Genomic DNA, 19,881 nt, shown 5'->3' with positions numbered 1-19,881 from the left:
TTAATGTGGTGTATTTGGAGGGAGCGAAATTGGCGGACGTTTGAGGACATGAAAGCACTGATGACCAGCTGCTTGCTTCTTTCAGTGGCTCCCTTTTCGACTGGTCTAGGGCTTGGGGACTTGCCTCTAGTGATTCTCTCCCCATGTTTCTTGGTTCTCTCTTTTGTAATTAGTATTCTCTTTGTTTTTTCTTTTCTCTTTCTGTAATATTTGATATGCCTTAAGCCGTTATGCATGAGGTAGTTTTTTTAATATACATCTTTATTACTTATCAAAAAAAAAAAAAAAAATCAATATCTTTCACCCAAAAAGAAAAACTATGCAAATTTATTATTATTATTTATATATATAAAAAAAAAATGCTTCAACAATACCTTGGGTTTGGATTCATTAACAAAAATTTATCCAGGAAGTCCACAGCTTCCAAGCTGCTTATATGGAACAACTGCAGAGAACAAGAGAAGAATGGACTTTAAATTTCCTTCAAATCATGCAGAAACTAGAAGTAAATAATGATGATACAATTGTCTATAACATTCGATGCAAAAAGAAAAAATGTAAAAGACTAGAGAGGCTGTCCATGCCATGAAGAAAATTATCAAAGAAGGGTTACGTTTCAAAGAAACTCACTCCTCTATACCATTTACTTCTTTAAAGTAACAGATGATCAGAGCTAATGTTCCATCAGCCACAATCATGAGAGCTAATGTTCCATAAGCCACAATCATGAGAGCTAATGTTCCATCAGCCACAATCATGAGAATTCACAGAAACAAAAAAGACGTCTTCCATGACATTAGTAATGGGGAGGAGAAGGAAGGGAGGTGACATTGACCAAGCATACAAAAGAGAAACTTTTAGGTACAAATGATCAGAACTGTAGGCAAACTTTTAGGTACTATCATGCACAATCATGAGGGTTCAAAGAAACCCAAAATTTGTCTTCAAGAGATTAGTAATTGGGAAGAGAAGAGGAAAAGAAATTTTTTTTGGACCATATAGACAAAAGGGAAACCTTTATAAAGAATAAACCATCCATGTACAAAGGATGAAGTGTAGATGAATATGGATCTAGAATACTAAATTTTATAACACAGGAAATTATTCAAAGTGAAGAATTTCAGTGTAAGGACTTACTGATTGCACCTTAGCCATTTCGACCATATAATTTGAGGGCTTCTCCTGCAAATAGCATGATAGCAACGTATCAGAGCCAAATACTAGTATTGTTGAGTTACATTAATAACTTCAATCAGAATAATCATAAAACCAGTAGATGTGAAACCCATTAAAAAATTAATATGCAATGCAGAACTATTCAACAACCATGTCAACAAACATGTGAATACTATAGATATCTATGGATATATAAAGAGAAAAAGTTGTAATTAATCCATTGATCTGTCCTATGAAACTACATAGAGTTCCAATGCAAGTTTTACATTGTCCCTCTACCCACCACAAACTTCATTTCACAAGGCTGGAGTGGGGACCAATATAAAATCAAATAAGGAGCAATTCAGGAAGCATCACAAGGCCAGTGGACAGGTCAAAAAGAATGTCACAGCAGTGAACAACATGATTGTCAACAAATTATAGGACATGGCTCCAGTAGAGCAGAATGAAAGAAGGATTTGGGCAGTCAAATCCCAGGGAGTAGGATTGAAACTTTCTGAGTCAATTTGAGTTTTTTACATTAGTGGTATGCCAATGTACAATGAACCTTTTGAACAAAAATTAATTATTAATTCTTTCATTGAAACATATTGACGCTACCTATTACAAATTAGGTATCGTGTTTTCTTGTTTCTCAGAATTTTACTGGGTTAGCAAATCTTGTCTTCTTAATCCCCTTAGTTTGACTTACATGGCTGCAATCTCATCACCTTAGGGAGCATGCCTCCACGTGAGCCACTGCAACTCTAAAACAAGTGCAATAAATCACGGAGGCTTAAAGTAGCTGTCAAACATGAAGTAAAGCATACCCAACACTAAACACATGTCATGCATTATTGACTATTTGTAGATAACAGAGTATGAATTTTATACTCATTACTTACATCTTGAGTTATTGAAATTATTCAAAATTTCCTTTCACAACTCAGATCAATACGAAGATCTCCGACGTATATTGTTTTAATGAATCACTTTCTATTAACATGTATACGATTGTCATTATGTATAATTGTATTCTCTGCACTTCATTTATAAACATCCCAAAAAATAAGTCAATTATTTTGGAGTTAACCCTACATTTCTAATTTAAAGTTCATTTGCAATAATATATTTAATATTTCATTGGAAATCAACAACTTTCCCAACATAATTGGGTAAAGAACAAGCACAAAGATAAAGATACCTATATACAAGATAGGTTAACATGAGCATAAATATTAAGCAAAAAAAATGCAAACCTGTTTCGATTCAATTGCTTTCATAAGAAGCATTAAGTCTCCATAGGAATGAGAGGTTTGTATAACATTAAGCCCAGTAGCAAGAGCATGACTAGTCTGTACAACCATATGTGTATTGTTAGTAATAATCTACAATTAATGGCATGATGGAAAAAAGAAAAACATACAGAGGAACTCATCCTATAAATCTGCACAAACTCCACAATTGATAGTGCTCTTAGAAAAGAAGTTACACACATTCATTTTAATGATTCATTTTGACATCCTAATTTAAGCCATCCATCGTACTTTATATACTTCATGTCTCTAGCTACATTTGGTAGCTCAGAGCTAACGAAAAATACTCAATAAATATCAAAGAGATGTCTAACTCTTGTATTATCACTTCAATTGTGAAAGCACAAAGCATAAAAAATGAATGAGCTAAGATATCCTTCTCCTAATAAGTTGGGAGCAATCAAACTGAGAAAATGAATTTGTGAAGTTAAGTTAAAAGGAACCAATATGAACAAGAATCAACCAAAAAAAAAAAAAAAACTTTAAAAATGCTAAATCACATAAAATCACAACATTTAACATGCTTTACAACACAGTGAGCGGTGAGCCCACTCATAAAGACACATATATTTATAGTATTGAAAAATTAACACATAAAAGTCAACCGATGGGCACACTCGCGCAAAAGTTCAAGGATTCAAAATTTCCAGTAAGACAGCACAATAGGTTAACTACCAAACTGAAAAACTACTAAGAATATATGAAAGTTCAAGAACATGACAGAAACAAATCAATTACAAGCAGAGACTCACCCTCTTAGCAAAATGAACAGCAGTTTCTTTTTGATTAGTGTGAGGGGAAACAACAGGAAGGTATTCTACCTGTTCAGTCCAAATAAAATTTCTCAGATTAATTCAAATCAATACAAGAGTTTGCAAAACCAGACAATGTAGTAACCCAGAGTTCAAACCCAGCAGGGACAACATACCTCCATAAAATTGTGAAATTGCGTGAACATCCTAAACATGAGCTTTGCCAAAGAGATATTCCCCCTATGCAAAATGGCATACCAAATTACACAAGGCTTATAAGGTACCATTAGAGACAGCACCAAAATGAAATTGCACACAAGAAAAGTGTCATACCATGATTGGTCAAAGTGCACGTGAGGATAACGGACAATTACAGGTTGGATTGGGTAACCAGGGATGAATGCACCAAGTTGGAATGACATAAGGATCCTTCCATTAGTTGTGGTTCCCTCAGGAAATAATAGTACTCGAGGAAATCTATCGCTAGAAGCCTTTCTCTGTATTCAGATCCTCGAAAGCACATTTCTGTATCAAATAGCTTATAAATTGATAAAAATCTTTTGATTTTGAGTTTCTAAAGTAAACCTAAAATGATTATGAAATCAGATTTGGTATGCAACTGCTTCTGTTGCTAAGTTTAAAATGATTTTTGAATAAAATTTTTCATATTTATGCAAAATTAGAATGAAAATGGGTGATAAATTTCACAACCATTTCATAAGGGAAGGCACGTGATCCTAGAGAGGAACTAAACAATCTTGGGACATAAAAATCAACATATAAAACATTGAAAGATATGGACAATCATTAATGTCATATAGATCAAAATAAAGATAAGACAGTTAAAATTATAGAAGTTTTCTACCTTTATTTCATTGACGGCATGCTTCCTTGATGGCGGTGAGAACCTATTGACATATATCACCTGAGAACATAAAATCCAACTCATTGGAACTAAATTGAAAACAACTCAAGCATTAAAAAACAATAGTTTCAGTGATTGCAGAAATGAAATTACCTGCATTGCTCTGATAATGGTCCCAACAAAAGGTATGGAATCATGGGACTCAGATGCCACAATGGTAGGGAATAACTCATAGAAATAAAAGATAGGTTCAATGTATGATACATGATTAGATACAACTATTGGAGCAGTCTCCCTGGGTGCAGGTTTTCCTTTCCTTCTTATCCAATGATACCTTCACACACATACACCCAAAAGAAAATTCACTTCTTAAGAACCCAAAAATATAAAAATCAACTTTCCAGTATTTTCCTTGAGTTTCTTAACGAAAACCCAAGAAGGCAAATAAAGAAAGAAAATTGAGAAACATAGTGACATACCCAAAAGAGAGAGAGAATACATAATCTCCACACACACACACACCAAAACCCGGTTAAAAAAGACAAAAACTTTCTTGTATTTCCCCTCAGTTTCTCATCAACCAAACAACAAAAAAGAGCTAAAAAACCAAAAATGACATACCCAAAAGTGAAGAGAATAAATCTGGCTGAAATTCTGGTGATCCACATGATTCTAGACCTCCAAACGGGCATGGGACTTTGCGTATCTTTCCAACCATAAAGAGCAACTTTGGTGGCCACAAAGCCAATCAACAAGCAAACCCCAAAGAGGACGAGCCTGACCGCCGCAACAGGCAAACAAACCACCACCTTCAACCACTCGTACAACCCTTCGATCCGACCCGTCTTGTTCAAGAATGGGTCAACTGTGGATGACCCACATACCTCCAGACCCTTAGACCCCAGAAACTCATATGGGTTTTTTGTGCTACTATTAATAATACTGTTGCCGTTGTTGTGGTGAGAGTTTTGACGGTTGCGATTTACACAACTCCCTCTGTTGTTGTTGTTGTTGTTGTGAGAGAGGGAGTCGTGGATGGTGAGGATTAGATGAGGAGGATCGGAGGGCTGGGAAGGGAGGAGAGGAGAGGAGAGATCAGGGTCCGCCATTGTTGAAGAGTTTCAGAGAGACAAAGAGTCCGAATATAGAGGCAGAAGACAACAACGCTAAATGGGGGGATATTGGAGTGACAGGTTAAAGCTAAAGGTGGACTGTGTCGCTCTGATTGATTTGTTTGTTTGAAGACTTGCTTTTTCTTTTTTTATTTATTTTTTTCGCTGTGTGTGGACTGTGTCACAGTTTCAGGGGTGTGGGATTTTCTTTTTTTATTTGTTTGCCACGTGCTGTAGATGGGGATTTCTGAATTCTCTCTCTTCTTTTTTTCCCACGATTTTCTGAATCTGCTTTTGTCATTTTAATATTTTATATTTAGCTTTTTGTCAACAATCTTTCACAGGTTGTTCCTAAAAAAAAGCTTTTACAGGTTTTTTTTTTTTTTTAATATTATAATATAATTGGTAAAGTGATAGATGATTGGTTTGTGTATAATAAATAATGTGAATGATAGAGTTATGTATATATATATATATATATATATAACGTCACATATTATGATAAAAATTCATAATTTTTTGTGTTTTTTAATATTTAGCAACATTATAAAAATGAGTTAAATAAAAATTATTTTTAGTCAATATAAAAAGTACTGTATGACTTATTTTTATAGATTATTTTTTTACTTTACTTTTTTTTTTAAAAAAAAACATTATCTTACATGAAGTTAGATAAAAGAAGTTAAGAGATTATTTTTCAACTAATTTAAAATTGATACTAGACATAAGAAAATGATATTTTTTTATAGTTTTTTTTTTAAATTACTTATTTTCTATAAAACATCATGGTTGAAACAAACATGAGCTTAATCTCACTTTTATCACACATGCAAAGATAAATGCTTTTTTTATAATAATAATAATAATAACTAGCCTCTGAGCACTCTTCTATTTTTTGGATAAAGATTAATAATTTTCGTTTATTATAATTTGGGATTTCTACTTTTTCTAATCCAAAAAAAAACTAAGGGTGTAATGAAATTTTTTTTAAAAAAAAATTGAAAAAAAAAAAGGAAGACAGAAGAAACAAATACATTGTGATAAAGTTAAAAATATATATATATATATATATATATATATGAATACGTGGAGTGCGTTTTGTAGATTGGAGGAGTTTTAAAACTAACAAAATAGTAATCCTATTTTGTAGGAAGTTAGAGAGTAGAAATAGAAATTTAAATCAACGTAAAAGTAAGAATTTATTAGAAACAGGAAGACATTTCAATGTAGAAGTAAGAATTTATTATTTTTGTTAATTTACTATTTTAACCTCATTTTTAAGTTTTAGGTAGGGGTATTTTTGACAGTAAAAAAAGTAATAACTAATTTTCTTTTTCCAATTTACTATTTTAACCCCATTTTTAAGTTGTTGGTTAATTAATTTAGGGGTATTTTTGACAGGAAAAAAAAACAATAACTAACTTTCTGAATCCTCTTAATATATACAAATAATAATAATATTATTATTAAATGCTTTTGGTGTAATGTATTGTAGTTTTCTTTCTCTTTAAAAGTAGTAAAGTTGTGTGGGTTCAACGAACTTGATTAGTAAAGTTGTTTTCTTTTTCTTTAAAAATAGTAAAGTTGTGTGGGTTCAATGAACTTGATTAGTAAAGTTTTTTTTTGTTAAATAAAGGATCCAAGATTGAATCCCACATACCAAAACAAAGAAATTATTAGTTTCTTGATTTGATGATAAAGAATAATCATCATATAGCGAACATCTTAAGTTCAAATTCTATTGTATCTAAAAAACATCTAATATAGTATTTTATCGTCGAACAAGAGACATAAGATCGAATCTCACATATATTAAAAATGGTGACCATAAGTTGCTTAGTACGGTCTATTTTAATGAACTTATTGGTATTTTGGGTCTTTTTACCCTATAGTAAAAAGTAGTTATCATGAAATGAAACAAATAACATACATTTGAGTCTTAGTGTCCATTTGGTTTGCGTTTACGTCAAATGCGTCTGCGTCTTTGGCATTTTTTTTTTTTTTTAGGACCAGCGCCTCTTGCACTTTCATGGGACATAAACAATGTAAGTAGGCAAATAAACAGTAACTCACATATGAACAGTAACTTTTTTATTATTTTTTTATTGTTTTCAATTTTCAGCAAAATAAGCGATATTCAAACGCACACTTATTTACTGTACTTTTTTATTTTTATTTTTAAATGATGTTTAGATGTCTTGTTGTGAATGTTGGAGTTTGCGTTTTGAATTGCATTTGTTTATTATGTGATTATAGAGATCAAGCATTAAAAAAACCAGATGAGTAGCACATAGTTGGAGAATGGAGTGGGTAGCTAATCTCTTCTGAGTTGTATTTGTTTATTCTATGATTAGAGAAGATGAGGCATAAAACTAGATAAAGTATGAAGTATCACATGGTTGGAATGTGCAAGTGCAACGTGTCTCATGTTGTGTACATCTTAAGGAGATTGGTGCGTGGAGAGCACCCAAACATTTTGTTAAAATATAATTAAATAAAAAAAAATCTCATACGATAAAATGAATAGAAGCTAGATTTTAAAAAAGCTCCCCAATATTGAATATAATTTTATTTTGGGATGATTGTATGTATATACATAAATGAATAGCCCTTTGGATGGGAAAGGGAAGGTAAATGTGTCTCTTTCTTTATTTTCAAAGTTCCAGCCTCTTCCTCCAAGCTTCTTTCATCGAATGGAATGTGATTCTAAAGGGTAAAAGATCAATTTTCCAACAACAATAACAGGGTAAGATGCCAAAATTAAACTAGGCTCCAAGACTTGAACCCTAAGTTTGAATTGTGGTGTAGAAGGTGATAGATTCAATAATGTTTAAATCCAAAAAGAGTTATTTTTAATCAACATTTTGCATCTACTTAAACAAAAGAGAATGATTAATATATCCATTTTTCCCTCCCAAAAACTAGAAGTTACTTCTACTTATTACATATTTTAAGTATATTTTATTAGGTTCTAAGGATTTAGGATTTAAATGTATTAGAATTTCAATATATAATGTTGGCATAAGGTCGGCTCAACAATTTTGAGGGCCTTAAACAAAAATTTTAAGTGAGCCTTCTTTATATTTAAATATTATTCAAATTATCTATTTTTTTTATATATATGTATTGAATTTTTTATTTAAAATCTATTTATCTTAATTTTTGAGATGCAAAATTACACATCAAATCATTACTTGGTATAATAATTTATAATAATAGATAAGGTAAGAAACCGTGTTCACACCAAAAAAAAAAAAAAACGTGTCGTCTTGTTGTTACTGTGGGCTGCACTGCACAGTTGTGCTGGGCTGCACTGCACAGTTGTGCACTGTGCAGCCTGTACTGCTGTGCGCCTGTGCAGTCCAGCCTGTACTCCTATTCCTGACTATCATCCGGCTAAGTTTTTTTTTATATATATATATATATTTTTTTTTTGGAGAAACCGTCCTATGACTAAGTTTTAAGGATTTTATTAATTTGTGTCTTAAGGGCAGATATTAATTTTCATTTTTTAAAATAATTTTCTTCAGAATTGAAAAAATAATGATAACTTTTTCAATTACCGAAAAAATGTTTCTAAAAATAGAAAGTTTAATGTGTGTTCTTAAGAGCATCTCCAGTAGCTTCTCTAAATTTTTGTATTGTTTGAATAATGAACAGTGACATTTAACTTTTACCTACCTACTTTTTTAAATACACTTTCCAACAGATTCTCTATCACATTTTTTATCTCATTTAAATATTATTTCTTCATTAATTGTTTATTCTTTTTTTAATTATCATTTATTCTTTTTTTAACAACTATATTTTTCAATGAGAAGTGTTATATTCACAACACTTTATGTAATAATTTCCCAACAAAATTTATGTGAAAAGTTGTTATTAGTTCTAATTTAAACCCACTACTGAAATTATTTTTTTACTTGCCAATATTATCTAATAACAATCTGTTACTTAAAATTTATTGTGAAAATATTATGGTAGCATTTCTTAATTACAATTTTTTATTTTTTATATTATTTTTCCCTTCACACCATCTGACACGTTTTTTTTTTTTTTTTCTCTCTCTCTCTCTCTCGGTTTTTTCTCCACCACCCACGTATCCCACTCCTTTCCTCTATCTACCTTATTTTACTTTTTCTTCTAGCTCATTCCAGATCATTTCTTCAGCTCTCTCTCTCTTTCTCTAGCTCTCTCTTTTTTTACTTTTTCTATTTCTACTTCTATTTTCTTTCCTCTTCAGCTCATTTCTCACACACACAGCCGACATGGCCTTCGTCTATCTTCTTCTTCTTTTTTTATAAATTTTTTTTATCTTGTTCTGAATCACTTTGTTGTTACAATGGAGCTTAGATAGGCTTTCATGCTCTTGATCTGTTGTTTTTGTTTTGATTTTAGATTTTTTGTTCTAATTAAATTTGTATTTTTTCCTGTTCTTGATCTGTTATTGTGTTTTGATCTGTTATTGTGTTCGTGTTTTGATTGTGTTACCGTTTGAGAGAGAGAGACAGATGATCAAGGACGAGAGGAGGAAAGAGAGAGAATATTTTTTTATTCAACCGGGTATTTTTTTAAGAGGAAATAATGGTTTGTGTGTTTAGAGAAGCTGTTGGGGCGTGAACAGTAGCTGTTAGTGGTCCAAAAATAGCTTTTTTGTAGCTTTACAGTGACTCTTGGAGATGCTCTAAGACACATTAACTGGACCCAAGTTTTAAAGCAAAAAACGTGTCCTATCAAACGTTTCCCATGATGGGACTCCCATCAAACAATTGTGCAATAAAATAAACTAAGTTAAATAAATAGAAGACTTTGAGTCTTCATTTTCGGAAAGACAGAGAGAGCTCAGAGGGGAAGAAGATTACCTCCGGTAGACCGGTACGCTTCCCCTTCTTAATTTTGAAATTGCTGTGAATTGAAGGACAAAGAAAAATTTCAAGCTGACTGACTGAGTTTACAGAAAAAGATCAAGAATCAAGATGAAGATGAAGAAAAGAAAGGCAAGAATATAGATGGAGAGGCAAAGAGATGAGAGATATTTTTTTGTTTTTGAAATTTATAATATCTATTTTAGTATATTTCAAGATAATTGCGTTGTATTATTAATGTATTTGTCTAGTATTAATTTTGATTTTAGCATATTTCAAGAATGAGTTGAGATGAAATTTGACTATTTTTGTTTTTGGTTTTTTTTTTTTTTTCTTTTTAATCTTTTGTATTTTAAGATACAATAAGACTTTTTTAATGCATTTTATTAACCAATAAAAGTTTTTAATTTTTTTAATTAAAATATATAGATAAATATATTATACATATAATTTTTTTTACAAGTGGAGGTTTTTTTTTATTTGGGGCATTAGGTGATTGCATCAATTGCATCAGCTATTGAGCCGATTCTGTGTTGGCAAATCATGATCAAAATTTAAAGTCTAGATTTAGATTGCTCAAAGTATATTTATTGTAAAGTTGGAATTGAATAATTGCAGAAAATTATTGTTCAATTTTCTGCAAGGTTTGATCAATCGAATCTCATGCAAAAAGTTTTTTTTACAGAATTTCCAACTCAACCTAAGCCCATATGACGTGTAGGGTTTTATGTTTTACCTTAAGTATAAAAGGAAAAATCTTAGTCACGTTTTCATGTTGTTGTTTATGCTGTGTGTGTGAGTCTCTTGTGAGATCTAGAGGTGTTTGTCTTTATACACACTTAGGTTATCAATATCAAGATTGATGTCGAGAGCTTGTTGATCGCTTCAGTTACTGCATAAAGAGCTTAAAGAAAAACACAAGTGGGAGTACTTGTGGTTGCTGTGAATTCAAGAAAGAAATAGTCTGTGAACTCGAAGCTGTCACGTGGTCATGGTAGTAAGTTTTCTACTCGAGGTAGTAATAGAATGTTAATGGTCTAAGTTGCTATTGTAAAACTTCAATTCATAGTAGATCTGTTTTACCTTGAGGATAGTTAGGTTAAATCATCCCTAGGTTTTTTACCGGTTTGATTTTCCTGAGTTATCATATCGTTGTGTTCTTTATTTTCCGTATTGTTTACATGATATGATTTACTTGTATTAACCTAAATTTGAATAATTTACCTAAGTAATTATTTAGCTAAATTACTAGGTTAAACAACTTGTGTTTTAAGGGGGTCTAAAAACGTACATATTTTTTTCTCAAATCTAAATTATGGTGATCATCATCGCATGAGAGATATACTCTTTTTTTTTTTGGTCAAGAATTAAACAGAAGTGAAAAATACTATCCTAAAACAACAATTTGGAGGGCACATGGATTGAGATAAGTAAGTAATTATTTTTCTATGGGTATAGATTATGAGATAGAATTTTAAACTAACTTCTCAATAAGAATAAATGATTTAGGATAAACTTCATTCTATAGGGAAAATAATAGGATAGATGCCTAGATGGCAAATCTAAATGCAGTAAAAATTATGTTTTCTTACCAATTTAGAGTGACTTTTTTGGTCAAAATTTTACTAGCCTTGAATTAGGCAAGGAAGGTGACTAGATATTCATATTGTGTGGACAGGGAATCATCTCTTTTACAGTTTAGTAGGGCGGAATTCAGAAGCTCCACTTGGCTTTTTTTCTGCCCACAAGTGTGTGTATTGGACCATTGGTCATGAATGATACATATATTTTTTCTTTTTTTCTTTTTTGATATGAGTCATTAATGATATTTATATTCAAAGAGGAACAAAGATTGAAAGCGAATTTAAGAAGGCCCATTATAAAAAGAAAGAAAATAAAAGAAAAAAAGAAGAAGAGGCCCATTACAAAAGGAATTTGAATTTACTAGCCTGTGTCGCATTCTTCGTCCCCCACACCGTTCTCCTACTTGTATTAACTACGCTTTTGGTACTTACTATTATTATTTTTTTTTTGGTATTTAATGATTCAAAAGTACATTGTCACCCTTAAATTATTTTGGGGTGTTTGGTAAGAGTGTTTAAATAATAGTTTTCAATCTTTAAACACTCCTACGTGTATTTTTATAACACTTTTTAACTTACACATATTTTCACAAAACTTAAACAAGGTTACTAGAAGTCTCTAACCAAACGGGTATAGGTCTTGATGTCATTTTTGTTAATAATCTCACTAATAAATACCAATGGGTGCTTAATCAATAAGACAAATCACTTTGTTTGATAGTGAAGAGAAAGGGAAAAATAAACCAACTCTACTAGTAATTGGTAAACCCATTTAACTTAAATATTTAATCAGGATTAAACCATTGAAATTAATGGTCAAGATTTGAGTGAAAAGCATACCCAAAAAAAAAGAAAAAGAAGTGAGTATTGTAGAATGGCCCTCATTTTTAAAACAAATTGATAATTTAGGGTCTGTTTGGATAGAACTTATTTTGCTGAAACTGAAAACTGAAAACTGAAAACACTGTAGCAAAATAATTTTTAAATGTGTGAATAGTATCATGGGACCCATTTTTAATGAAAAATTTACTGAAAAGTGAAGTTTGTGGGTCTGTGAACAGTAAATGGGACCCACTGGTGTGCATTCCACGGTTTATTTTGTTGTGAACAGTACCTGAGTTGATGAAAAGTGTACAGTAAACAGGTTGAAAAGTCAAAAACAACGGCAGAAAAAAAAAGAAAAAAAAAAGAGACACAAAAACGTAAACGCAGAATAAGTTGAATCCAAACTCTGCCTTAGAAAGTTTGACACTAAACTACTAATTTTACACGGACATAGTTCATCCTACAAGAGTAGCTAATCTTGACAAAAAAAACCTAGGGACGCATGTATTTATTGCACAGTTGGTTGGTCCATGTTCTTGACCATTTTAAGTTTTAATTGTCTTTAGTCTTATGCTAATTGTTTGATATCAAAATAAATCTTTAGGCACAAAAAATTTCAACGAAATTTTTACTTCATTTCGTTTGTGTTGTAATGGGCCAAATTAAAGTAGATCATAGATGACACCCTAGAGTAGTTGAAAATATTGAAGAAATCTTGTTGTCTCTCTTGATAATATGACACAATTTTTACCGCACTTTACCACAACTTGTGCATGTGTGAAGTGGTGATTGGATTAATTCTCACTAATTATCGATGGTGGTTTCATGTGTAAGTTATATAATCTAATTACAAATTGATAAATATAAAATTGTGACAAAGAGTGTGATTAGGTGCGTGTCCCTAGAAGAATTGTGAAATGTAAGATTCCCGAAGCTAATCCCAGTGCAACTATATTTGGAAATAGAAAAAGAAAAAAACATCTTTTGAGGAGCTCAGTTGGGTGAAAGCAACACTTGATAATAATGAACCTTTATATAGGGTCTCATGTGTTTCAAATGTCATACTGTAAACATAAATAGTTAATAGTATACGAATTTTTGTACACAGAGGTTACTAAGAAAACATAATGTCAAATTCTAAACAGATGCAGTCATCATCACCCTCTCACCAACCACAACCTGCCACACACATGAGTGAGTTGTAGACAAAATTGTGCACTAATTTATGGTACTAGAATTTTTCCATGTTAAATTAACTTTGTTTACACATGATGGGCTATAAGGATGCAAATCAAATATGATGTCTACACATCTACAAATTGAACAGAATCTTGAAAATATGTTTGTACTGGTTCTTAATTTCTTATCCAAGCCCACCATATACATCATTTTATTATCAACCATTAACAATTTGTCACCTTAATAATTATGAAAATTATCAAAGGTATGGAACATAATTATCATAGTTTACTGGCACTGCACATGACAGCTGCAAAGCAGAGTGCTAGTATGCATTTTATCAGGTTTCGCTATAATCCATTGATTGCATGTTTGACATATAGATGCAACATCTTCAACAGATGGCTTATGCATGAGAAGTTACCCTCTTGTAAGGGAGAAGTAACATACAACGAAAACAGGATAAAGTTTTTCCTTATGCACAGGGAATAAAATAAAATAAAGTTCGAAAAGATCCAGAGGAGATAAAAGCTATACAAGATATTCTGACCCAAAACTGGCAGGTAGCAGCAAACTAATCGAATTTGTATTTCAGGAGGGGAATAAAAATGATCATAAGATCTGCATCCACGCTTAGTGATAGTGCATGTGCTACACCAGGTATTCTGCTATCAAAATTGTGTGAATCCCATCTATATGGGATCTATACAATAAATAGCCTGACATGATTATTTGATTCAATACACAGTCCCCTCATTCCCAATCATTCTTTGGTTCTCTTCCTACACTAGGATTGGAGAGGGAAGAGCACCCAAAAGTGAGCATGAAAAGGTTCATTACAAGGGAGAATTATCTTATGCATCATTCACAGTTGGTGGGGACTACAAACCCGTGGACCCCACATGTTGATTGCTTCAACCATTACATAAGATACAACTTCCATCCAATTCTTATAGGGTCACACACTTTGCCACGATTTGCAAATTTGTCAACTTGTGATTGAATTACATCAATTACGCATAGGACCACTACTGGGATTTGGTGAAAAGTAATCCAATCATCACTTGACACATGTATAAGTTGTAACAAAGTGTGCGACAAAGTATGTGTCCCTAGACTTTTTTGACCTTCATTATAAGATCTATAGGCAACTAATGGGTGCATGACAATACCCTTTTTAGTATGATCCTACAAGTACCTATCGCTTTTGCTTGTACTTGATCTTCGAAGAATGGAGAACACAAACATAACAGTGATGAACAACATCCAATTGGTGCTAAAGGAACTACTCCTCATCATCACCAGAGTAGAAGTCCTGTTGGCCTTTGGTGTCATCCACACTGTCACGCCCCTCTTCACCACAAACCAAACTACCATCTGATGAACTATCATCTGGATCATCAAATGATTCACGGTCTGGAAGGAAGTACCCATCTTCTACAGGCTTGTAGTCCTTTCCTCTCCAAACCACAATCTGCTCCTTCTCAAATGTAACCAGGATACAAGGCACCATGTCCTGCATCAACATTGGAAAAAATCTGACAACTAAATAACTCAAGAGACTATAAAATTTAAAACGCCAACTAAGTTATGAAACACAAAAAGGAGAGTCCCATCTTGCCCATATTTTTCAGCTGCTGTATAACCATCACAAGACATTGTGAAAATAATTGCAGCAAGAAGAGAAACCATAGAAAGTAAAAAGAGCCCAAGTTTTTCTTAATGACAACCAACTAGGTGGATGCCCAACAGCAAGCTCCATATACAAAAAGGATATTGAGAAAATTAAGCATACATTTGAACTTTAAAAAAAGAAAAAGATATTGGTCATTTGGTCACTAGTTGTTACACAGAGAATGTAGATTTAGGGTTTGTTTGGATACCGCTTATTACTAAAAACTGAAAACACTATAGCAAAATAATTTTTAAATGTGTAAATAGTGCCATAGGACCAATTGTTAATGAAAATTTTGCTGAAAAAAGAGGTTTGTGGGTCCCATAAATAGTGCACGAGACCTAGGTTTGGACGCAAACGCTAGATGTGTTTGCCATCCAAACGCACACTTAACAGACAATCCAAGCTTATCTTCAGTAAGGAATTCAATGTTCATACAAAAAAAAAAAAAAAAATTATTTTCTCGCAATTAACAAATAGGGAAGCCTTTTTCCTAAGATCATTGTATCAGTGAGCCACTAGCTTAGGCAATCTACAATCTACTTCATTTTTAGGATTTTGTTGATTATTTAATCATTTGATTGCAATTCTATAAAGGAATGCAGCACATCCAGTTTGTGTATTCTATTCCTGTGCATCTAATAAACTTTTATTTACCTATAAAAAAAGATCAAATAAATATATTTGTCATATTAGTAAATATAGGAAACCTCATGCAGAAAAATTTAAAATTCCAGTCTTTTACCCTGAGTTTGCAGCCTATTTTCTTGTAATCACTCTTCTCAAGACCCTTGCAGTCTATCCGAACCAGTTCACAGGAGAGGAAAGCATCTCTGACCATGGGCACCAGACTACCATAATAACCATTCTTGGCTGCAGTTGGAGCTTCTGAGTTAGTGAACAACAAACATACACCTATTGTTGTAAACTACAAAACTAAAAAAAGTCTTAACTCCTAAGTAGCATATACCAAGTTTTGTTAAAGGGGGAACAGCTAGTCCTCTCTTTCTCATTTCCTTTGTCTCCTCAATGCTTAGGCCATCAATTGTAGTCTTGATCAGCCTGGGATATACAGGCTCGTGGGGTCTCCACAGCATCAATGGAATCACAGGCCTTTTCTTGGGATGATAGTACCTGCCTCTATATAATACAAGTAGGCCACCATGTCTGTGGATGATCTTTCCAAATGTTTTATCCTGAAAGTAGCACATCAAACTTGAATATAACACTTCTACCAAGATGAGATGAAAATTCAGGGCCATTTAGAGTTATAAAATTCCTTTTGTAATGAAAAGAAATGCAAGGAGATATCCTGATGTAAACGTTACTCCACCTACATGAGGTACTGCAAACTATAGTGCAACAGATTCATAAAAAGCTAAACTTCAACGTTATTACTTTTTTAGGCAAGATGCCTCATGCTAAAGAAAAGGAAGAGCTGCTACATTAGAAGAAATCACAATACCTCAAGCTGAGTGCACACATTTTTCATGTCCACAGTGGGAACACCTAAACATTTTATCCTCACTGCTTCAGCATGTTTCCAATTATTATGGATATCATTCAGCATGTTGTGGGTTAAACCATCTCTTCCTACAAAAAAGACACAGATACTAAGTCAAAAGCAATGAATAAGAAAAGGAAATATAGGGGAAAGAAACTGTTTCTTTTGTTTAGTAAAATGGTTCAGATTTGAAGCCTTTGTAATCCATTCATCCTAGAAATGCATTTCATTTTGACATCTAATGCAGGTTACCCAAAGAAAAACTTGGCAAGACGCAAGGGCAGAACTAGAGGAAGTCTGACTTGATGTTAGAAAATGAGGCATCTGAACGGCTGCCTTTCAATAAAAAATTTCGAGAAGTGATTTACAGTTCTAATTATTTTGGTAAAATGGTTATCTCTTTGATCTGTCATACTAGTATTTCAAATTAAAAAATGACCAAAGATCAATGATTTTTTTTATTTTTTATTTTTTATTTTTATATGCTACATGGTAGGCACTCACTCACTAGAGAAGCTATGTTTCAGTTTCAATGCACTAAAAGATTCCCCTGAGGATCCATTCCTACCTAGTGGCTTCTGTAAGACACTGCCATATCAATGGCAGAGAACACCAAAAGAATAGAGAAAGAAAATTTGACCAGAACTGCATCCTTGTCCTTCAATAAATTTGAAGGTAATTAGCCTCAAATAAATTATGTGTTTAGTCTTTTTCCCATAATCTTCTTTCAAGCTCTTTCAAGTTAAAATAAAATCTTGATAGATGCTTTTTTTTTTTGCTTACTCTTGATAGATGTACTTCCCTAAGCGTAAGAAGACAAAGAATAAAAACGAATAATGTTCTACTGAAATTAGGAAAATCACACTATTAGAATATGGATTTCACACTCATTTCTTTTATTGCTAACAAATTAAGAGAAACAATAATGTGGTTGGAAACCAGAAAAAGCTGATTGTAAAACATGAAAATCCTTTCAAAAGCAAGTTTTTGTTAGGCATATTACTCATTTAAATTAGAATACTCATTCCTGCAGTTTGATACAAAAATATAATTGTCCTAAACCTTAGTCTTTTTACTCTGCAAATAACTAGTTATTCTGGTTCCTTCTCTATTGAACCAGGACTTTCAATTTGGAAACAAAAATCTTCAAAAAGCTAATGCAAAATCCCACTCAGAATATCTAATTGTAACATAATCTAAATTTGTTCCATTTGGTATCAGCTTATTTGGGTTTTTGCGGAAAGTACTTGAAAATGCTCGGTTCTAAAAAGCTATACATCAACAAAATAAGCCTGAAAACCACTCAAACTCCCAAAATCCACAAAGCCAGATTAATTTTTTGATTAGTAAAACCACAAACCAAGATTAATGGAAACAAAAAAGACAAATACCCACATGCCCAAATAAACTAAAATCTTGAAAAACCAAATACCCAATACCCAATATGATCAAATCAATAAGAAAATCAATACTTTGTACCGAGATTGATTTGCCTCTTGGTCTTGTGCCTCTGACACTTATCAACCAGAATCTTCCTCTCAGACTCAGTGAGTGGCATTCCCTGAACTCTCTCTCTCATCATCTTCCTCTTCTCCTCCAGCTTCGGGTCCTCCGCGGCCTCTAGGGTAAGGGCCTTGGGGTCCACAGCCGGGGCGCACACGCCGGTCCATTGGCGGTCGAGGCGGCCCGGCCCGAAAGGCGAGTACTTGGGCTCCCGGAGCCCAATTGGCCTCACGTTTGGGCTGCTGTCCGTGTAACTGTACCGGAAATCGAATGGTAATTCGGAGCGTATCGGCTTCAGCCCGGTCCGATCGAGAGAGGAAGGCGGACGGTACTGGGGTTTCTGCTTTTTCTTGGGGATAGGGTTAGGGTTTGGGGTTTGGGGTTTTGGGGAAAGGGAAGTTGGGGGTTTGAAGGAGTAGCGGCTGTGGAGTTTTGAGGAAGAGGAGGCGGTGGTGGTGGTGGTGGAGAGGAGGCGCGTGAGGAGCGTGAGGTGGAGTGAGATTGGTGGTGGTGGTGGTCGTGGTTGTTTTTGGCGGGAGAGGCGGACTATTAGGGACATTTCTTTTAGGGTTTTAACAGGGTTTTACACTTCCAACACTATTACACCTCGTCTGGGTTTTTGAGTTGTCTTTTGCTGTTGTGAGTTTGTGAAGAACGTTTGTTTTTTTTTTTTTTGAAACTTTGGGCTCTTATAATACAAAATTCAGCAACTGACGTGGCATCATTTTGTAATAGGGTTCATTTTTAGGCTTTCAAAGTTTGTCTGGAATTCAGTTTTGAAAAAATTATCTACAAAATCTTGACTCAAATTGCCAATTTTAGGACAATTGTTAATAAATTATAATAGGAAAGTTTTGACACCACTTTTATAGGAACTATAAAAACTATTAATAACATTTATTGTTTTTATCGTTTTCCCAATAAACCGTTTCTAAAAAAAGTTTCTAAACTAAGGATATTGGTTAACATTTTCCTTTTATTGAAAGGTGTTTAAGTAAGAAAGAAGCATGCATGGATACATTAAAACCTTTAATGTGTCCTCAATGTGTTGGAAGGAAAGGGAGGAGGAGAGGTAAGGTCACGTGTTTAAAATTGATTGGTGTGTATAATTTATCAAAAAAAAAAAAAAAAATTTAATTAAAAGTTCCATTTTTGAAAAAAATTCTAATCATTATTATATATTTTGAAAGAAATAAAATAAACACAAAATGTTCCTATAAAAAAAAATATCTACTAATTTTAACTAATTAATTAATTGTCAAATTCCTACCATGTCCTGTCCTAATTTTTTAAGCATTGTTGTGTAGCTCTAGGTTGTGTTGTATCATGTCTCTGTACATATATTTCTTAAGTATTTAAATTTTATTAAGTCTATAGAAAAAGAGAAATTTCACATATTCCAATTTTTCTTATGTTGGGGTGGATTCAAATGAGGTGAATGATATAACTTTATGTGATAGAATTTTTGAAATCTTATCATGTGAAATTTTGGGTGTATATGGCTGAACTGTTTAGACTCTTTCAATTTAAATGGGAGGAATCTATCC

At 32.9% G+C, this 19,881-nt stretch overlaps 2 protein-coding genes across 3 annotated transcripts in view; both read right to left on the bottom strand.

The window, feature by feature from the left end:
- The window catches only part of LOC126697041 (lysophospholipid acyltransferase LPEAT2), a 37,762-nt gene extending 32,439 nt beyond the window's left edge, over positions 1-5,323 (bottom strand). Inside the window, exons 1-9 of one of the 2 annotated variants that reach the window (XM_050393850.1) lie at positions 4,710-5,323; positions 4,242-4,422; positions 4,089-4,148; positions 3,557-3,720; positions 3,400-3,463; positions 3,224-3,292; positions 2,415-2,510; positions 1,138-1,182; positions 375-445 (exon numbers count right to left, since the gene is read on the bottom strand). In XM_050393850.1, the coding sequence (XP_050249807.1) occupies positions 375-445; positions 1,138-1,182; positions 2,415-2,510; positions 3,224-3,292; positions 3,400-3,463; positions 3,557-3,720; positions 4,089-4,148; positions 4,242-4,422; positions 4,710-5,197 (1,238 nt within the window). In that variant the 5' untranslated portion in view covers positions 5,198-5,323. The remainder of the gene's footprint in view (positions 1-374; positions 446-1,137; positions 1,183-2,414; positions 2,511-3,223; positions 3,293-3,399; positions 3,464-3,556; positions 3,721-4,088; positions 4,149-4,241; positions 4,423-4,709) is intronic. The other variant, XM_050393849.1, reaches the window with a different exon arrangement.
- An 8,893-nt stretch (positions 5,324-14,216) lies between these two features.
- LOC126697038 (CRS2-associated factor 1, mitochondrial) lies at positions 14,217-18,985 on the bottom strand. The gene is made up of 5 exons (XM_050393848.1): positions 18,311-18,985; positions 16,793-16,920; positions 16,298-16,523; positions 16,073-16,200; positions 14,217-15,168 (listed from the first exon to the last, which is right to left on the bottom strand). Exons 1-5 carry the CDS (start codon positions 18,891-18,893, stop codon positions 14,938-14,940), a joined length of 1,296 nt encoding a protein of 431 aa, XP_050249805.1. The 5' UTR covers positions 18,894-18,985; the 3' UTR covers positions 14,217-14,937.
- Between the last annotated feature and the right edge of the window lie 896 nt (positions 18,986-19,881).

This window comes from Quercus robur, chromosome 8 (assembly GCF_932294415.1).
Source record: "Quercus robur chromosome 8, dhQueRobu3.1, whole genome shotgun sequence".
NCBI classification, from domain to species: Eukaryota; Viridiplantae; Streptophyta; class Magnoliopsida; order Fagales; family Fagaceae; genus Quercus; species Quercus robur.
Note: the sequence above shows the minus strand (reverse complement) of the source record. Positions and strands in the feature narration are given on the sequence as shown.